The sequence below is a fragment of the Scomber scombrus genome, chromosome 15 (assembly GCF_963691925.1).
Source record: "Scomber scombrus chromosome 15, fScoSco1.1, whole genome shotgun sequence".
NCBI lineage: Eukaryota > Metazoa > Chordata > Actinopteri > Scombriformes > Scombridae > Scomber > Scomber scombrus.
In genome coordinates this window covers 24,428,402-24,450,475 of record NC_084984.1, presented here as the reverse complement: position 1 = coordinate 24,450,475, position 22,074 = coordinate 24,428,402, and the positions used below count along the sequence as shown (strand labels likewise).

The 22,074-nt window shown below is 38.2% G+C and overlaps 1 protein-coding gene across 1 annotated transcript in view; it reads right to left on the bottom strand.

Moving 5' to 3' along the window:
• Positions 1-21,475, bottom strand: part of LOC133995540 (myocyte-specific enhancer factor 2C-like) — a 28,094-nt gene extending 6,619 nt beyond the window's left edge. Inside the window, exons 1-3 of the mRNA XM_062434990.1 lie at positions 21,242-21,475; positions 10,610-10,787; positions 8,448-8,651 (exon numbers count right to left, since the gene is read on the bottom strand). Coding sequence (XP_062290974.1) covers positions 8,448-8,651; positions 10,610-10,663 — 258 coding nt within the window. The 5' untranslated portion in view covers positions 10,664-10,787; positions 21,242-21,475. The remainder of the gene's footprint in view (positions 1-8,447; positions 8,652-10,609; positions 10,788-21,241) is intronic.
• Between the last annotated feature and the right edge of the window lie 599 nt (positions 21,476-22,074).

Genomic DNA, 22,074 nt, shown 5'->3' with positions numbered 1-22,074 from the left:
AGCATTTATAATGATCATTTTTATAATTAAATAGCCCGCTATTGTCTGAGCTGTCAGTGTGTATTGTCTCTGCGGCTCTTCTCAGCTTTATGGAGCTTTATAGTGAGTTTCAACTCATTGTTTAACTGTCTGGCTGCAATTTTACTGTTCTGGTTCACTCTCAGCGCTCTCATAGCGTTGTTTTCAGAGAAAAAGCAGTAGTGAATATTGGACTTTACATTCAGCAGGTGGACAGAAACACGATGAACTAATGAATGATAATGTTGATCAGTAAGCTGGATACTGAACCAAAAACATGCTCAGTAGTGTTTCTCTAGTTCGGCCCACAGACTTTACATTGTGATGATGTCAGACTTTTAAATCAGCTTTTCTGGGCCTGAGGAAAGTTTTACAAATATAAAACCTCCATGGATCAAAAATTCATAATATAAATAGTCATAATTAAGCTTGTCTACAGTTTTACAGATGTCTCTTTTACAATGTAGCTCTATGGGGGATTTTTTTTTAAAGCTGCAATACCGTGAGTGACCACTGGGGAGAGCAGTGGCGCTCTATCAGCTCTTATAATCCATCCATGGCTAAAGTTCAACATATCAGTATGTCAGGTTTTTCCTCAAAGTGTGCAGCCCTACTGGCAGATAAATATAACTGAGTGGAAAATAGAATAAAGCTTAAAATGGAAATAATCCAGTAAAATATCTTGCAACTGTAAATTATATTAAAGTCTGGCTCCACATTACAGCACGTTGGCCTGGCAGCAGGAAGGTCTCTGGGTTCAAACCCCGGCCTTCCCAGCTCCTTTCTGTGTGAGTTTGCATGTTCTTGGCGTGTTCGTGTGGTTTCCTCCCATCGTCAAACACATGTATGTTATGATTAATACTCCTGTCAGAGCCTCTGATCACCGCTCCCACTGAGCACAGGACCCAGTATGTAGTGTATGTCAGACAAATGACACAATAAAGAAATCTTAATCTTAGTCCTGTAACTTTCCACCCCTGTTTAGGAATGTGTGTGTCAGGGTGTGTGTATGTGTCAGTGTGTGTGTGTGTGTGACAGGTGGTTTGAACAGCTTCCTGGAGGACAGGTGGAAGTAAGGATGCTGTAATATCATACCCCGTCGCCCTTCCCTCCCTCCCTCCCCCCCTCTGCTCCTAAATCCATCCACACCTCTGCCCTCACTGCTTTTCTTTCCATTGATTTTTCCCTCAGTTTCAGTTTCTTCCACTCGTCTGTTTTATCGTGGGTGGTCTCCTCCTCCTCCTCCTCCTTTTTCTCCTGCTCCACTTCCACTTCAGATGATGCTATGAGTACATGTGTTCGCCAGCGTGTGGTTGTGTGTGTGTGTGTGTGTGTGTGTGTGACATGCAGCTTTTTTTACACCATCCCACTACTACCGCTCCGGCAGCAGATGGATCTTTTTGTCCAAACTTAGAGAAAGGAACTCGACCTACATGACGTACGAACATTTTATTTAACACTTCCTGTCATTTCCTAATAATTTATGAGCTGTGTGCTGTAATAACAAGGACAATACAGACATGTAAGAACATAATCATGTGTCACGTATCACGACTCAGATGGTATTTCCTCGACTATCCTTCAGGCTTTTCTATGAGGCACTGTGCTTGACCTCAGCAAAATATAAAGACTGAAAATATTGTTGCTAATTATGTTATAAAAACATAAATCAACTGATATACAGCCAAAAAAAAGGTTTCTGCAGATGAAGTATTTTAAAGAGCAACAAAGCTGCAGTAATAATGTAAATTATAGTTTAAATAGAGTCAGTGATGCATGATGTCCAGTTTAGAGGATAGGTGATTAATTTTAATTTCCTCCCAACATGAAATCAATACTTAGAGAGTATAACACGTTTTTTACTCCTTAAATGTTGCTTGATGTACCCAAATTGTATTAACCAGCAAGGATCTCCTCCTATAAAAGGACTGGTGAGATATTCCTGAGTTTCTGGCTTCTTGGTTTTGAAAAATGTATGTTGCAGTTACAACTACTGGCCAAAGGGTGACAGCATATGAGAGGACGCACTAGTGTCCACTGTGGTGGCTGAAGTGCAACTATGCAATTAAAAGCTGTTTGTATATATAAGAAAACAGCTTTTAAATAGCTGCGAAGTTACAAAACTGGAGGTGAACGTATGTAAAAAATGCTCCCTACAAGTCAAAACTCAGGACTTGAATGCTTCAATACTCGTTTTTTTTTATTATATTGTGGACAAGTTAACGCAAGGTTGTCACACATGCCCATAGCCGACAACCATTCCGGAATCTTTGTTGCTAAGGGGTTGCTAAGGTGGTTTCTAAGGTGTTTCCGTGCGTTTGACTGCATCTGAAATCACCTACTAGGCACTACATACGCAATATGTGTCACTAATCGGTCGATGTACTTTAGTGTATGTTTGAAGCCATAAGTATAACGTCACTTCCTGAGAGCCTTTTGCTGGTTGGAGACTCGTAACCACGGTAACCTGTGCTAATCATAAACCACTGAGGTGAATGTATGTAAAAAATGCTGCCTGCAAGTCAAAACTCAGGGCTTAAACCTGCTGTGAACGTTTTGTTAGCCACGTTTTCTTTTTCTATCTTACCGACAAGTTAACGTAAACTCGTCAGACATGCCCACAAACGCCCGGGATCTTGGTTGCTAAGGTGGTTGCTAAGGTGTTTCCATGTGTTACGCTGCGTCCGAAATCGCTTGCTAGGCACTACATACTCAATATACGTTCAAACATACTTTAGTGTATCTTTGAAGCCGTAATTATCACGTAGACGCGTAACCATGGTAACCTGTGCCAACCATAAAGTCTGAGCTAATTTTAGAAAATATATATAACGCCTAGCAAAGTGAAACCTTACAGTACTTAAAATAAAGCGTTATTGACGTTACGCCAGAGCTGCCTTGGTCACTGTTATGATACTGTCATTGTAATGTTGGTTCATGTAATATTAGCTTCATACTAAGGATTCAGACATACTAAAAAAAAATCTCACGTACTGTTTTAGCGCATTAAATAGCATGTTAGTGTAGAGTTTCGGACGCGGCCTCATTCTTATTGTTTACTTGCGTATTTCGGATGCTGAGAAGTTGAACATTTGGAGTAAAGAAGGAGAAAAAGAAGTCCTGCAACTATAGTTAGTTTATGTAGAAGCTTCCTGAAGAGATTCCAGTAGAGACACAGAATATAAATATAGAGCTGGAAATGTGAAGAATGAAGTATGTCCAGCTGTAGTTTTAAGGGTCACTTTGTTGTGTTTATATTAGATTTGCTGCTGGTGAAGTAATAAGTCGACTAAGTGTGGTTGTTTTTTATGCAAAAGGGTAAATGAGAATGTGAGAAAGAGTAAAAACTAATAATAAATAAATAAAGGCAAAACAAGTTCAAGAGAGAGTGCCAAGAGTTAGATGAGATATAATATGGAGCCACTGTCAGCTACAAACTAACTTAGTTTATCTGGGAAACAGTCAGCCTGGCTCTGTCCAAAGGTCACCAAATCCTCTAAAACGGTTTAAGAGCCACTTCCCAAAAAACATACAGGACACAATAAAATCAAGAAGGATTTTAAAAGACAGTGTGACTTTAAAAAAAAAAGTCTCTATTGCTCAAAAATGACGAGTCAGAGGGGAAAAATGAAATAGGGAAGACGGGGGAGGTTGTGGGGAACGAAGTCTCGGTTACTCAGCCTCCAGTTGCTTCTCTTCCTTTTCTTTATTTTCCTTTGAGTGGCTCACAAGTTATCCACACACACACACACACACACACACACACGCACACATACTCACTCACAGACCGTCACTGCTATTCTTAGCTGTGTCCTGGACTATTTTTAGATACCACTGCCGGTTTCCAGCCATTTAGCAGGGAGGGATCGCAGCCAACACAAAGGAACTGGACTTACTCTGTGAGCATGTGTGTGTGTGTGTGTGCTTGTGCTTTATTGAAAATTTCATCTGTTTCTAATCTGAAACAGCACACAGCCACAGTTAAAACACACACACACACACACACACACACACACACACACACAGAGCAGGGCCGAAGCAAAACAAGGTTAGCGGAGTAAAAGTGAGGAATGCAGAACTCCTCAAGATTTATATTTAGAAACAAGGTTCCCAGGCTAAATGAGCGCAATACAATAAGCTGATACTTATCTGGCCTGTAGCACACACACACACACACACACACACACACACACACACACACACACACACACACACACACACACACACACACACACAGGCACATGCCAACACGCCACATGAGAAAAAAAAAGAGATGACCAAAACAAAGGAGCCTCTCTTCTACTGAATTCCTGTCTGGCTGATATTTCATTGGTGCTCTGAGTCTTTTCACAGCTACTATCACACGATCCAGCCTCACTTTTTCTTTTTCTCCTCCACCACTGAATAAAAAACAGACTAAATTAGAGCTAAAAAAAAATCAATCAAAAGAAAAGTAATCAGCAACTGTTTTGATTATTGATTAAATGTGGAGTCATTTTACAGTTTCTCAGTAACAGGAGTTTGCTTCTTGTCTTTTTTATGTGGAGTTTAATAGAGATTAATCAGCAATGAGGTTAAAACTAATTATTAATTTCACTGTCAGTTAATCTGTTAAGAAATATGGTGAGAAATATTCCTAAAATCTTAGTTTAAAGTATCAAATGTCCACAACTCAAATATATTTAGTTTACTGTAATAAAAGGACAAAAAAAACCCCACACAAATTTACATTTAAATACATTAAACATTCAAAATTAGCATAATATAATTGATTAATCATTGCTGATCTGTTTTGATAACTGAATGCTCGTTTTAGGCATTTTTTAAGCAAAACGTGGCAAAAGTTTAGCTTCATTCAGCTTCTCAAATGTAGTCATTTTATATATTTCTCTGTCATTCATCACAGTAAAGTGAATATTTTATATAATTAACCAATAATCAAAAGGTTACAGCTGACAGTACTGAATATTTTTGGGTTTTAGACTTTTTTTTTAAGACTAGACAAAAGAAGCAATTTGAATATATAAACTTGGCTTTTAGGAAACTGCAATGTGCATTTTTTTTACCATTTTTCTAGAACAAATAATCGATAAATTGATCTTTAGCTGAAGGCTTGCTAGCAGACTTTCCTTGGTGCTGTTAATATTAAAGTCATAATTCAACATTTTGGGACATATTCTGTTTCTTTCTGACTATGAGATGAGATGTATTGATATGTATTGTTGTTAGAATATGGAGGGTTAGAATATAAGGGTTAATACATGTTCATATCAGCACATACAGTATTCATTAGGATCGGCTTGGGACAGTTTGTCAAGACAATCTTGATTATGTCAAATATAATTACAATGACGTCTCTTGCATTTAAAACCAAAGCAAACAGCTGACTCTCCCTCCTCGGTTTGCTGTTGGATTAAACGTGAGAAGACCCAGCTGAAGCTCAGAGGAGGCAGGAAAAGGGAAGCAGCAGAGCAGAGGGAGGAAATGTCTTACAGAGGTTAAAGTCTCAGTCAGACAGCAGCAGTAAATAACACGCCGATCGGCTCACATCGTGTGGATCCGCTGCAGAGATGAGCGGCCCGACCTGCACAGATTATAGTAACGAGCTAAACAGGATTGCGGTAGATTACAGAGGATTACACAGAGAGTAAGGTCGGGTCTGACGGGGGTTGGCCAAGAGTCCATGTGGTGGAGCGCGAGCAGGGGAAAGCCCAGGTGAACGCACACGCGGACCGCCTCGACTCGTGTTGCAGATTCACGAAGCTCCTGCTGATCAGAGCTTACTTTGTCTTTGAGTTTCCACAAGCACATAACTGCTGGCACATGCTGTGTTATGTGTGATGTTGTTATATATTGCTCATTAAAAGATCCTCAAACTTTAAAAAATAGAAAATAGAAAGTATATCTGCAACTATTAGTCATCAATTCATGACTGATTAATTGTTTTGACTCATTTTTTTTCTTAAAAAATGCCCAAATTCTCCTGCTACAGCTTCTTAAATGTGAAAATCATCTGTTTTTTGGAGGTAGATTGTTAATTGGGTCATTTGAGGACTTCACTGTAGGTTTTGAGAAACAGAGATGAACGTTTTTCCACTATTTTAGATGCACGAGCACATTAAATACGCATTTTAAATGCTAGAAAATGCATGTGTGAAGTAGAGTAGGAGGATAAAAATGTGCAAATTCCTCATGAAGTTGAGACAGAAACAAAAGCTGTATTTTTATGGCATCTTTTATACCAGAAAATGCAGCTCAAAGTCCTGGAGAGTTTGTACTTTGGGACAGTGAAGCTAAAGCGGTCGTGTTTTTCAGTCCTGATCCTGGTCCATTGAATAAAACGAGCTCATCATAAAGCTCTTCCAGAAGCTTGACCCTTTCATCTGAGCCACGTGTGAAACATCTATAACATGCGGGGCAAACGTGAACCAGGACCAAGACCAGGACTGAAACACTGTTGGGAAAAAAAAAAGTGCTCTCGTTTGCAGCCAATTATGGAGAGAGCTTTCCTAATCAGCTCATGAAGTCTGGTAATGTTTCCGGCTCCAATTCACTATCATAGACGACTAAAAAAACAGAATATTCACATTTAAGAAGCTGGAATCAGACAATTTCATCTTTTTTTCCCCTTTAAAAATGACTAAAATAATAACTGGATTATTGTTAACAGACACACACACATATATATTAAGGGGTTAGGGTTAAAGCCAGTTTGTAATTGAATGCAGGAGCAGCAGGAACAGGAGGAATAACAAACACCTACTGCTGATTATTTTCTCTGCCAGTGTCACAGCACCTGACTCCTGCTGCAGTTTGACTTCTGACAGCTTAAGTTTAACCTTGGTGACATGGTGCGCTTAGCAAAGTGTGCACAGTGTGTGTGTGTGTGTGTGTGTGTGTGTGTGTGTGTGTGTGTGTGTGTGTGTGAGGCATACACACTTGCTATTGTGTCCTCCTAACACTATTACATAAGTAGAGGCAGAACAAGCTGCAGTCTAGTACACGCTGTATTTCTCTGTGCTGGTTCAACCACAAACAAACAGACGTGTGGGTCTGAAACCAACTTCACTAAAAAAACAGTTGGGACATTATTTCTGGAGCTGAACATTAATTAACAACTATTCTAATAGCTGATTAATAATTTTGAGTCTTTATTCATAAGGAAAATGATTAAATTCTCTGATTCCAGTGTCTTAAATATGAATATTTAGTGGTTTCTTGCGTCCTCTGTGACAGTGACTTTAAGAGTAATATTTTTGTGTTGTGGACAAAACACATTTGACATTTGATGATGTCATCTTGGACTTTGGAAAACACTGACTGACTTTTTTACCACTCACAACCAAATTATAATTGATTAATCAAGAAAATAAGCGTCAGATAATGCTGTGCAATATTACGAAATATATCGTAGTGCCATATAAAAATGTCTACTGTACGTTATAACCCGCTATTGTTTATATCGTAATTTTAACATGTGGGTTACTAGGTTAGCGTCGTTGCTACACTAACGTTAACGTTACTACGGTTGTGGTTTAGGTACGCAGTGTAAAGTACAACTCAACGTCGGAATGACCGTCGGATAATCCAAATGTATGATGTGAGTTAATGTTGTATGAACAATGAATGAAGGCTAATGTAACTGCAGCAACGCTACTACTTTACGGTAGCATTTTTACGTCACCTGCAAAGACTCGTTTACAGCACTGCTAGCTAGGGGAGCGTAGATGTAAACAACATGGCAGAGGCGGAAAACACAGTGGAAATAGAACCCAAAGAGGAATTGGTGCCGAAAATACTCTATCGGGACATATATCGTTATCAGGATATAACATTTTGTCCATATCGCACAGCACTACCGTCAGATATGAAAATATTCTTATTTGAATTATTTTTTTCTGCTAATAATTTTCCCAAAAGCCCAAATTGACATATTGAAGTTGTTTGTTTTGTTTGACCAACAGTCCAAAAAGAATAATTGATGAACAGTAAAATCACTAGATAGTCTAGATTAATCTTCCTGAAGGCCTAAAAGCCTAAACTGACTCAAAGATATTTAGTTTAATATAAAGATATTGTGAAGATAATGCTAAATGATTGATGAACAGTAATCATAAATAACTGTCAGATTATTCAACGATTTATCGGTAGTTGCAGCCCAACTATAAAATACTTTTGCTGTTTTTACGTAAACTTACGTACATAATTAAGACTCAGTGCAAGACTTTTTTTCCGTGTTTTTACGTAACGTGTCTTGTGTTACGTGTTTTAAGTAATATCGTACTTCTTCTTCTTAGAGGCATTGATTTGATTTAATGATGAAAAACTCACAAACGTGTATCTGCTCACGTACAGCTGATATTCGTCAAGTTAAGTTAAGAGGTATTTTGTATTCAGGTGTATGTTCGTGTACGTTTTACGTTACTTACGTCCACGATGTCGGAGTTGGTCCTGCTCTCGTGAGGCTCATTGTATTCTGTGTATTTGAGCAGGACTTTATCCATGTCGGTGCTGGCGTACTGAAACAGCTTGTTGGTGCTGTTGAAGATGATGAGGGCGATCTCACAGTCGCACAGCACGCTCAGCTCGTACGCTTTCTTCATCAGGCCGAATTTACGCTTGGTGAACGTCACCTGGAGAGAAGAAACATCAATATGTATTTACTGGTGGATTAAAAGCTGATTACTGTTCACACACTCTTTGATTTTCAGAACATTTTGGAGCATTATTGATTGTTTATGGCTGATATTGTATATTTTAGCCCACAATCAACATCGGTTTAAAGGTTTTGAGATCATCTGAAGTCAAAGTTCGAATTTGTCACTTTAGTTTATGACCAAAAGCATCTGCAACACTAATGACATTCCCATCAGCCTCAACTGTATTGCTGTATGTAGTATAACTAAATTTATTGTTATTCTGTATTATTATATATAGTTAATTGATTCATCGACCAATAATCGATCAGATCTAAAACATACTTGCTAAACTTCACTTCGGCATTGTGACAGTGGGCATGTTAGCGAGCTGACATTAGCATTTAAATACCCAAAGTATATTAATCAAAGCATATATTAAAGTATATTCTTCTTGCACAGCCACTAGGTCAGTTATGCTGCTGACTTTTAGTATAATTACACAAAAAACAACCAGGCGATCATAAAAAAAATCCAAAGTTCTAAAAAAAATCTAAAAAAAAAGAGGTTAAACTAAGAGTGAACACCCCTAAAATATAACAATAATAATAATATTAATAATGTCTTGAGCTGCAATAATTATAATCTATTAGTTGCCACATATTAAACTCATTTCCAACTATTTTAGAACTATTATCATTTGGAGTAATTTTCTAAAGGGAAAAAAATCCAAATTTTGTGATTCCAGCTTCTTAAATGTGAATATTTTCTTCTTTCGTTTGTCCTAAACTAAATATTTTTTAGGGTTGTGGACAAATTATTAATCAAGACAATAATCAACACAGTAATTGATAATGAAAATAATCCATCACTACACAGAAAAACTGTGTGCACAACAATATTAAGTAGAGTAGGCTGTGACGGATGTTTACAACTGTCAGTTTGTGGCATAATTTTCTTATCTGTTAAAAATAAAAAAAACAAGTCGTAGTAATGTTGTAGTTTTGTAGCTTACAAGCTTTATGTAATGAGCTAAAACTTTAAAGACAAAGCCGTTCTCTCTCTCTCTCTCTGTGTCTTTAGTTTAAACACACGCATGTTGACATGTCATCATACAGTCTGGGGTCAACTCTGCCCTGCTGCCGGGGTCAGGAAGCATATGTGCGTGCATTTCCTGTCATAACAGGAAAAGACAAACCGCTCTCCCAGCCAGAAGATGTTGTGTGTGTGTGTGTTCATATGTGTGCACTTATGTGTGTGATAGTGCTCACATGCCAAAATCTCATTGACAAAAAGCTGTCATAATTCAGTTGTCATATTTTTCTGTATTGAGCTGGCAGGTTAACATGACACGTTTTCTGCACACACAATCACACAGTCATCATGTGTGGATCATATGACATGATATCAGCAGTTTGGGGAACTATAGTGTGTCTGTGGATGGCTGGTATTGTGTTTGAGTGTGACGCAGAGAGACAAAGTGAATGAATGTGTGTTTTTAAAGGAATAGTTCAACATTTTGGTAAATATGCTTTTTCATGCTCTTGTTGAGATTTTAGATGAAAAGACTGATTTCACTCTGATGTCTGGATGGTAAATATAAAGCTGCAGCTAGCAGCATCTCTAAAGCTCACTTATCAACATGTTATAGTTTGTAACTGCCCCAAAAAAACAGTCACATAAACATCTGTTAAGCAACTAATTGAGTCTTTCACTTTGGTTTTTTAACAAATGAATCAAACAAGATCTATCATGTTATCGTGATGTTGGTGGTGGAGGGACTCCTGGTCTTTAAACTGTATTCTGCCTCTTTTATGAATCAGAGTCATGTCAGTATATTTTTAAGTATTTTTTTTTACCAATGTGAGTATTTATTTATTGCATTTTCGTAATCAGCTATGGTTAAGCGTATTTCCCAAAATGTTTAACAGTTTTTTCGAAGTGTGTATGCTTACATGTCTGTTGCGTTCATCCATAATCCGCGCTATCTGAATCTTTTTTCTCCCCATCTTTGCTATTTTCTTGTTTTTTCCCTCTTTTTCACAAACTCCTTCTTTCTTCTCCTTTGGCTCCTTTGATTGACTTTCAGGTCCTCACGGTTTTTTCACTTTTCAATCCCAAACTGCTGGCTTTCTGCAAATCAGAAACAACAAGACAACAAGAAGACGTCATCATTAGAAAATTCATTATTTCCGGCCACAAACTCACAAACACGCTTTCACACGGATGAACTCTTTTAATTTTCTGCGCTGTAAAGCGGTCAAAATGTTCCCATTCTCACATCAATGAAAAACAATAAAGGGCTGCAAGACAAAAACCTCAAACAGAGTAGCATGTATGAACACCACATCTAATTACTAAAAATGAAAAGCGTGTCGGTATCATGTCATGCTATATTAAATGAGTTTTAACCGCCATACACGCACAGACAGGCAACGTATTGTCTGTTTGCATGCGCTCCCATTCACTGCCTGCATCCTCCTGACACACCCATGAGCTTCCTCGGAGGGGAGATTTCAGTAACCTCAGGAGGAAGTAAACCAATCGGGGGGGGATGTCAAAATGCAAATAATAAGGACTGATGAGTGTGGCTCTATCACACACTGCATAAAAACATCTGTAAGTTTGAGAAACCACATCTGAAAACGTTTTTTTTTTTTGTCTTAACCGCTCACCCGGTATCTCACCAGAAAGCTTCCTCTCAGCAGAAAACACCCTGAAACTTCATCTTTCATGTCTCTTTAATCAAGTTTTATAACCACCATCAACACAAGAAGTAGAGGACGTGAAATTCACTGTTAAGACAATAATGTTAAGTGGAGTAAAACGTGTTAATGATTAACACCATGATCATGTGTTCAGTCTCTGGAGAGTGGTTCTGTGTAAAGCAGGTGCCACTGAGTTGGTGCTACAAATTTGAGTAAAAGAAAGTTGTGGCAACTATTTTCTTTATAATCGATTCATGATTTCAGTTATTTTTCAAGCAGAAAAATATTTAAAATGTGTTCCAGATTATCAAACATGAGGATCTGCTGCTTAGGCTTGTTTTTATATAACTGTTAATTGAATACATAACTTTATTTATATGGCACCTATCATAGAAGAAATGCAGCTCAAAGTGATTTACAACAAAATAAATTACATTACACCAAGTGCCTCAAACTAAAAGGGACATAAAGTCAGCATGAAGCAATGTTTAAAGGAGGTTAAAAAGGAAGAGGAAAGAAATAAAAACATTAATGTAATATAAGATGTAAAATTAAATACAATTTAAAAATAGTACACAGTAAAAGTAGCTAAAAATAGAATAAAAACAATAGATAAAATAAAGTGCAGTAGTGACTGATAGAAAAGCTAGTTAAAGGATAATGTGAAGTTTTTTTTAAACATATTTATCGAGCTACTTCCTCAATATCTAAAGATAGTTCTTTCCATAGTTTTTGTGCATAATTAACAAAAGCTGCATCCCCCAATTTTCTTTCCGTTGCTGTAAAACCTCCAATAAACCAGCAGCAGGTGATTGGGGTGTTCTTGAACAACATTAACAACTTGTTGGACAAAACAAGACATCTGAAACTGTTTGACATCTCACAGACTGAATGATTAATTGATTAAAAATAAGAGGAAATAACTGGCAGATTAATTGATAACAAATGTTAGCTATTAACCCTTAACCCTGTGGTGATGTCACTGTGTTTCCCAGACCTCAGCAGTCACTTTGGTAAGTATAATATTATCATAACTGATAGAAATAATAGTCAAAACTACAAAAATACAATACAGAAAAATAAGGAACTTGCACACTGGCTTCAGGTTTCAGACAGAGTGTCGGCAACTCAGATATCATGTGTGTATGACTAAAGTGTGATGAATGATAAATCTGTGACTTTGTAGAAACAACAGTAAACACAAACAGTTCTTTTTAAGACAAAACTGCCACAGCCGACCTTTTAACATTCGCCAAAACTGTTTAACATTTCACTTAAAGTGGAAACAGACAACTTTTAAACTCTATTATTGTTTGGCACAAAGACAACCGAGAGAAGAAAGAAGCATTGTCTCAATTTTATATTAAATTTGACAACAGAAAAAAAAGCCTCAGTAATGATGCTATTACTTTGCACAAACACGTGACTACAGCAGGCGTAGGCGTCGAGGTGGAGGGTGAGTAACGTTAGAGGAAAACATTTAGATAAAAAAGCCTGAGTTTGTTGATTGGTTTAGTCTATAATGCAGACATGAAAGCAGATAGAAAGTCCTTAGTATGAGTTGAGAAAAGTGAACTGTGTTGGTAGTATGTTTATGTTTTTTTACAAAATGAAAAGTAGTTCAGTCTGACTGGAAACTGCTGGCTCAGCTAGCGTTACGTTAGCTACCGAAGCTAACGGAAAGAAAGCCCTGTAGAAACTAGTGTCTGAAATGACTCCCTTATTCACTCATTAACTACTGACTATATAATAAAAACTACATAGTTCACTCAGTAGTGAGCAACAAATCAAGATTTCGGGCAAAAACGAATCGTTGTCATTTTGTGTCGTCACCATTAGCTGTAGAGTCACGCTATGGTAGTTCTCACGTCTTCTAAATAATTAGCAGAAAGTAGTGGAAATGCCATTGTGGAATATTTAAGTGAAAAATGTAGTGGCGGTATTTAAACACTCATCATTCGGACACTCAGATAAATTGGTGGTGAACTCAGCAGGTTTAATATGTAATGTGTAATAATCAACATTTATCATATAAAAATAAGACGGTTGAAGGAGGCTGGCTACCGAACAAGTTATACATTAATGTTATATTTACGGTGATAGGAGACTAAATTTGTCTTAGATTTTGGATATCGTAATATCCTGATATGACAGAAGTGTCTTTCCCGGGTTTAAAAGGCTGCATAACAGTCAACAATTTCTGAATTACTAGACGGTTCAAGCTGTTATATTATTTGTCTTTACTCATTTCATCATTATATCCACATGACTGATGATTTTTTTTGGTAAATATTTAGTAAAACCACTAATAGTCATCCCATTCAATAGTGTTGTAATATTGATATTGAGGTATTTCATCAAGAATATCATTATATTAGATTTTTTTTCTCCCCATGTTGCTCAGCCCTAAATAAAGCCACCAATAGCTACTGGGGGAAACTAAAGCCGTTATCCTCTTCCTCTTTTGTAAGCACAATGGTTGACGCACTTCTTTTGTGACGTATATCGAGCCTTCGTTGAGACCGTAAACGCCAATGTCGTCATTCTGTAGTTATTACACTGTGCGATCAAACACGATTTAGGAAACGTTTGAGAAAATAAGATTGTTCTCTTTAGCTTCATTCAGACAGGATGAACATCGCAGAGGGACTATAACTTCTGATCATTATAAAAACATCAGCTTTTCTGTGGATGGTTTTATTTGAAGAGCAGAAGACACCGTTTTTTGTTTGTAATGTAAAATATTTTGGTCTTGTCTTTAACATTTCACCATTGCAACCTAATGCTGGTGTCTTATTATAAGTCCATGTAGGTTTGGCTTATGTATGTGCATGAAACAATAAATAACTGACTATTCTTTGTACTCCTTGTAACTGAACTTGCATTTTTAACTGTAAGACTGAAGATCTTTCATAACTCAGTCAAATCTGAACACACACATGAAACACACATTGACATCGTTCAGTGGGACTTACTTTACCCGAGGATTTCATTTATCTGTGATGATCTTGTTTAATCTCATGTGTGCCAGAGGGCAGGAAGCACAGGACGAGTGGGGAAACACTCAATGTGTTGTACTGTAAAGGTAGATTAAAGCTCCACCTGTGCAGGACTGTCAATGTGTGTGTGCCATGTGACCTGGGTCTTGCTCCTAAAGTGGCGCTTAAGAGCTTGGGTCACCAAGTTAAGTGGATGTTCACACACGCTGAGGGAAAACGCACACAAACCCAAACACACACAGCAGGTTTTTTTTGGCAGCTTGGTGACGTCGTGACAGCGTGCTTTCTTTCAGGAGGTGCCAGCCTTCAAGGCTCCGAGGATGAAAATGGAGAATGAAACCGGGATTGGAGAAAAGACGACGTAAGAAGATGACGGAGGTGTTGTTCTCCGAGTAAAAAGGATTTTAAAAAATGACTGTGGTGCTCCTTTTAAGTCAACACAACTCCTCTAATGTTCAAATGATGCTTTCGTTTAATTTCCATCATCATCATTAAAATGAGGTTTTTAAGATGGCGTTTGATGCTAAATCTAAAAATAATAAAAAATGTCCACCCAAGTTTATAAAGTTATGTCTACAAATGTCAAATGTTTTTGCCAACCAACCATCAAAAATACAAAAATAATCAGTTTACTATGATGTGGAACTGAGTCTGTATTTTCCACTGGGATGATTTTATATATCTGACAGCTTTGGTTACTTTTTAAATGAAGATTTGACACAATGGATGCTAAAACCAGCGTTTAAAATACAACAAATTGTTAAAGATGAAACCAAAAAGCAGTGTAAATAAATGTTCAAATGATCCAATATTTCAGCAAAAATCAAAGATTAGAGAAAAAGTCCAAAAACTGAAAACACATTTGTGTATCAGAACTTAGTTTTTTCTTCTTTCCTCTCCCATTAATCATCTCACCACAGTCAGAGACCAAACCACTACTTTAACTGTAATACTTTAACTACATCACTCATCACTACATCACATTAATAAACTCTTCAGTAGTGCTTATATCTGTTTAAATAACTACATTATACAGAGTTTTAAACCATTTATTTGATGTTTATTTGCTTCTTTTTTTTTAAAACTCAGTACAAAAAAATCTTGGGCTCTGGGAACTTGTGATTTGACTATTTTCTGATTTAGACTGAATAAATCGATTAATATGAAAATAATCATGAAAATAATGATTAGTTGCAGCCCTGATGAACACACCACTGCTTGGTGTGATTCACACCTCCTCCTCCTCGTTATTTTCCGCTTCGTGTTTTATACAGTAGGAATGTGCGAGATGACAGCTTCTGCCATAATTTATGATGTTTTGTGACGACAAACCAAACACTTTGATTAAGCGGAGCGACATGATGCTATCAAAAAAAAAAAAAGGAAAAAAATCTGCAAGCAGCAACATGTCAGCCGGAGAGCATTACATGAATATCTGGTGTCTGAGTCATGCTGCCTTCCTCGCTTCAGGAAAACAGGACAAGGATCAACACGGTTTAAATTTAGAGCTCTCACAGACGAGCACACTCAGCATGTTGTAGTAACGGGGGGGAATTTTAGGCCTCATGAAGCCGTTGCATAAAACAATGAAACTCTGCGTGTGTGTGTGTGTGTGTGTGATTGAACGCGCAGCAAGCTTGATCTTCTCCAGGATGACAGCAAAAACTCCACCCAACTCACAAAACTCCCTCGCTATTTATAGACGCCGTGTAAAAAGAAACACGCCAAAAATAAAAAAGGCTGAACTTTTTACCCCAAACAACAATACGACCGGTTTTCTGGTTCACAGACGAGAGAGAGAGCGTCTGTTGAACAGAGGAAGAGATGGAAATCAGCCATCTCACGCTCTCCTCAGCTGCTCCCCTCTGATTACTTTCCAACACGTTTGGACCTCAGTGAGAGTCTGACTGTTTGCATATGTGTGCTGTACGTTTTTTATGGTGAAGGGAGCAACAGCTAACAGGCGACATGTGGCAGTAACCTTGTATTGCTTGGCAGGACACTCTGCATGTCTCTGAGTCTGAAGGTTTGGGGGGGGGGGGGGGGGTGACAGACTAGAGGTGGATGGACAGCTGTGAATGGTCCCATGTGATCGACTCTGCCTCTCTCTGTACCGAGCACTTTCAGGAAGCCTGATGCGAAGTTTTTTTTAGACCTACCTGGAACTGAACTCTAGATTGATTTATAAAGAAAAGAAGAAAGAAAAACCAGGAAGGAGCCAAAACCAGCTCTGAATGTAATGAAAGTTATTAAACTCTCCCTCCCTGCTCAAAAACATGTTTTTTTATTTTCTTTCTTCTTGTTCCTTCAGTTGGATGTTTGTTCTCTTTCTTCTCTGTGCAGGATGATGTATGTGCACAGTTTGTTTTCACCAAGGGCGTCAAACATACGGTTCACGGGCCAGAATCGGGCCGCCAAGAGGTCCAATCCGGCCCACTGGATAACTTTGCAAAGTATGATGCTGCAGGTTGAACTGTGAGGAGCCGACTTCATGTAAAATACTGCTTAAGAGGTTTTTTCTTAAAACATTCACGGGTTAATGAGGGTTTTTTGTGTCCATGTGGTTTAATCAAATTTAAAGGGGTTCAAATGTGAAAATAAACGTATGAATAACTTGCACACATTCTTTTTTTGTGGACCCAGCATCAAATTTCTGCTTTTAATCCATTTTGAGAGAATTTATTAGAGGATTATGGCAAAAATGTCTAAGTGGTGTAACCATAAAAACTTTTTTTTTACCAAATAATTACCATGTACCATAATAACTTTTTATATTAAATAAAGGTAATGGAATACAATTGTTCTAAATATTACATTTCATCTGGGGAATCATGGAGATCAGGAAACATTTACATTATTTTTTAATGAAGTAACTCTAACCCTTTTCCACCCCACTTGAGATCAAATTGGTTTCTATGTATATCTGGAACTAACGTTTGACACCCCTGGTTTTCACATTAATCTGCTTTGAAAGTGAAAAAGTTCCTCATTAAAAATCCAATATTCAGGAGGCGGGATTACGAGATGGATTTGTGACATTATAAATAGTTTGGGAGTCAAGTCAGGTCCAATATCCAACTTACACAAGTGTGATGTGGAAACTTGAGGCCTGAGACTTTACAGTGAAGGAGGAGACATCTGCTGCCCAGCTGTTAAAACTTTAGAAAATATTTGCATATTCATAGATTCTTGAATCTTTAATGAGGGAGAAGGAGTCAATGTCTTTATAAGGACTTTAACAGGAGAATTTAACTTTTTATGTAGAGAGGGAGAAAACCATGAGCCACAAATTACTATTCAACTTCAACAAGGGCTGAATAATTAAAGGGACAGTTCAACATTTTAAGGAACTAGATGAGACGGTTGAAATATGTAACGACTTTCAGCAGCAAGTTAACTCAGCTTTGCATAAAAGCTGGAAACAAGGGAAACGATACACCTACCAACACCTGTAAAACTCACTAATTAACAAACCCAGTCTGTTAAGCCGCTCAACTGTGTTTTAATACAGGTAAATTCAATGTTTAATTGTTCTCATTTGCATATTTTTTTCAGTCTCGTCAGATAACAAACTGTGTTGACCAGCTTTCATTACGATCCCAACGACACAGTCAGACAATATAAACAAAAGACAGGTTAATGACAGCGACTGTGCTTAATCGACTTATAAAACGAGTGATTACAGACAACGTTAGAAGCAACAAAAGGTTGTTTTATACAGAATAAGAACAACCACAAAGCATCTGCTGCCACAAACGTGTCTTTATGCTTCTTTGTGCTTTGCATTAACGCCACAGCTGCTGTCATTAACCAGTATTTTTTATTTATTCTGTCAGATGATGTTATGTTATGATCATAAAGTAATGATTTTATCTTTCTATAGCAGGGCTGCAACAATGGCTGCCTACCAACACCAATCCCGGGTCAAATTGACCCTGTCTGTTTTGACTGTCTGTTCTTTCCTTCCTTCCTTCCTTCCTTCCTTCCTTCCTTCCTCCCTCCTTTCCTTCCTCCCTTCCATCATTCCTTCCTACCTTCCATCCTTCTTTCTTTTCCTCCCTTCCTTCCTCCCTCCTTTCCTTCCTTCCTTCCTTCCCTCCTTCCTTCCGTCTGTCCGTCCTCCCTCCCTCCTTCCTTTCCTTTCCTTCCTTCTTCCTCCCTTCCATCATTCCTTCCTAAACTTCCATCCATCCTTCCTTTCTTTCTTTCTTTTCCTCCCTTCCTCCCTCCTTTCCTTCCTTCCATCCTTCCTTCCTCCCTTCCTTATTTCCTTTCCTCCCTATCCCCCTCCTTTCCTTCCATCTTTCCTTCTTCCTTCCTTCCTTGACTCGAGGACAACAGGAGGGTTAAAGTGATACCACCAATTGAGTACTTCATTAGATACCCATCATGTGAATAGAAGCATTAAAATGCCACCACTGCTCCACATCTAGATGAGTTTTACACACAAATGCATTTTGAAAGTCTTCAAATTATTAATATTTATTAATCGAAGAACACTTGAGTTGATTGGCTGTGAGCAAGTCCACACAAATAGTCATATTTTCTAGCGTTGGGTCCAAAGAAGGATCTATTGCAGGTATCATTTGATTGGGAGACGTTACGATACTAGGTCTGATTGGTGTTTTCAGATTAACCCAAACTAATACGAACAAGGATGAAAACCAACCAGAGTCTCCAAGGTTTGAGAACTAAATTAAGGAAAGACTTACAGATTGTTTGACTGACCTTTCTTACTACTTCTTAGGTACTTTATCATCTCTGAAAGCTCATTGTGGATGCAACCTTTTCATAACCCCCCTACAGCTATATCACCACATGACAACCAGTAAATACCATCAGTAACATACAGTACACACCGATCGCCGGCAGGTATGTGTTCGACTGTATCGCCTTGCGCACAAACTCTCGTCTGTCTGAACCCCTTCTGACTGGAAGCTACAATATGTCATGACGAACTTCTTTTATAACAGCGGAGAGAAAACAGGCAGTCAAGTCGGAGCCATCCTATCCTAAACACGAACACAGAAATCCCCCCCCCCAAAAAAAATCAAACTCTTCTTAAAGTCAGCATGAGTAACTGAATCCATCAACAAACAGCTGACTTTCGAATAACTGTCGGCAAAATGCAGACGGTACGTAAATCAGGCTGCGATGTATGAGACAGAGCAATGTGACAACAAAGTGTATCATCAACTTAAAACAAATGCAGACTGAATTACTGGTTAAAGTTTCTTTTGGAGGTCTCGGATCGACATGCAGGAAACCTGATCTGATGCATGTGGTTTGGTTCGGGACAGCCCTCTATAAGCAGTGAATGAGTCACTTTGTGGCTCAGAGTGCCACACCACATGCTCAGCATAAGTGTACCATATCACACCGACATGTGCAACATCTTTATAGGATACAGACACTCGCCTCATACTTCTGTTTGATCAACTGTGTGAGTATCAATGTCAGTGTTCAGATGCTTTACTGCAGTAAAAGTACCAACACAACTATGTACAAACTCTTAATTAAGTCCTTCATGAAAGATCCTATTACAGTAAATGTACTGCAGTATTATGAGTGATGTAGTATGCAGTATTACAGTAAATGTACTGCAGTATTATGAGTGATGTAGTATGCAGTATTACAGTAAATGTACTGCAGTATTATGAGTGATGTAGTATGCAGTATTACAGTAAAAGTACTGCAGTATTATGAGTGATGTAGTATGCAGTATTACAGTAAAAGTACTGCAGTATTATGAGTGATGTAGTATGCAGTATTACAGTAAAAGTAGTGGTTTGGTCCCTCTGACTGATATATTATTATATATGACATCATTAGATTATTAATAGTGAAGCATCAGTGTTAGAGCAGCATGTTACTGTTGTAGCTGCTGGAGGTGGAGCTAGTTTACACTACTTTATATACAGTTAGCTAGTTTAGTCCAGTGGTTCCCAACCTAGGGGTGGGGCCCCTCCAAAGGGTCAGCAGATAAATGTGAGGGGTGGTGAGATGATTAATGGAAGAGGAAAGAAGAAAAAACTAAGTTCTGATACACAAATGTGTTTTCAGTTTTTGGACTTTTTCTCTAATCTTTGATTTTTTGCTGAAATATTGGATCATTTGAACATTTATTGAAATGAAAGCATGTGAGAAGTTTAGAGGGAAAAATCACTATTTGGTGGAGCTGTTAACAACTCATAGACATCTGAAATGTGAGCAGACTACACACTGCTTTTTGGTTTCATCTTTAACAATGTGTTGTATTTTAAAAGCTTGTTATATTATCCATTGTGTCAAATCTTCATCTGAAAAGTAACTAAAACTGTCAAATAAATGTAGTGGAGTAGAAAGTACAATATTTCCCTCTGAGATGTAGAAAGTAGCATCACATGGAAATACTACAGTAAAGTACAAGTAAGGAAGTACTACTTGTAAATGTATTCAGTTACTTTAAACCACAGTGGTTCAGAAGGTCAGTGGTTCGATCCCCTGATACCGAACCCAAAATGTGTGTGTGTGTGTGACTGTAAGAGTGTGTGAATGGGTGAGTGAGCCTTAGAAAACACTGTAAACCTGATGAGCAGGTTGGCAGCTTTAACAGCAGCGTCTGCCATCAGTGAGTATGTGTGAATGGGTGAATGTTGGCTTGTATTGTGAAGCGCTTTAAGAGGTCTGTAGACTAAAAAAAGAGCTTTATATCTATTTACCACTGATGGTCAATATACTCTGCTTCATCTTCAGTGTCCATAAAGCAAATAAACGTATCTAGAAGTCTATTTAACAGAAGATCATGAACATAAACTGACCAACGTCTCCTCCAGATAAAACACATCTTTGATCAATAACTTTTCTCTCAACTATTTAACAGCAGATTTTATTCTCTTACCGGTTTGCTGCTGTAGAAAAAGTAACAACAGTCCTGCTTTAATTCCTCATGTGGCATTAAAAGGTCTGTCACAGAAACAAAGTTACCGACTGTTTCCACCAGTCTCTGCCGGATGAAAGTCCACCGGTCCCGGTAGCAGCTCCACACATACACGCACAAACACACACACACTAAAAAAAAAGAAAAGCCCGTTAACTGAGCTCCAACTCCAGACTCCAAACTACAACCAACCCCGGTAAGAAGCACCGGAGACACTTGAACACAACCGCGTGATGTGTTCAAGTTACTTCTGACTGATGTGAGGAGAGGAGGATTGTCCTGCTCGCGCTTGTTTCCTGTTGTTTATCAGTCATATGGCGTGGGAACCCCGCACGCTCCGCATCACGCACGCACACACACACACACACTCACACACAGACAGACACAGACACACACACTCTATCCCAGCAGGAGGAGGAGGAGGAGGAGGAGGATTGAGCTTACCTCTCTTCTCTCAGTTCCGCATGTCTCTGTTTTCTCCGTCCAGCGGTGGCTCTCCTGCTGCACGCGCTTCTCTCAGCGTGCACCTGGACGTCAGGAGGCATCATCATCATCATCATCATCATCATCATCATCATCATCATCACACACACACACACACACACACACACACACACACACACACACAAAAAAAAAGAGATCAGATCAGTAAATAATCAATTAAAATGATCAAAATGAAAGTTTGTGTGTTTAAATTAGTTGTTTGTCTTATTTTCAACAGGTTCATGTTGTCTGAACTGTGAAGGTTTAAATATTTATTGTTCAGCTGTACCAGTGTGTGTTCAGGTGCACTG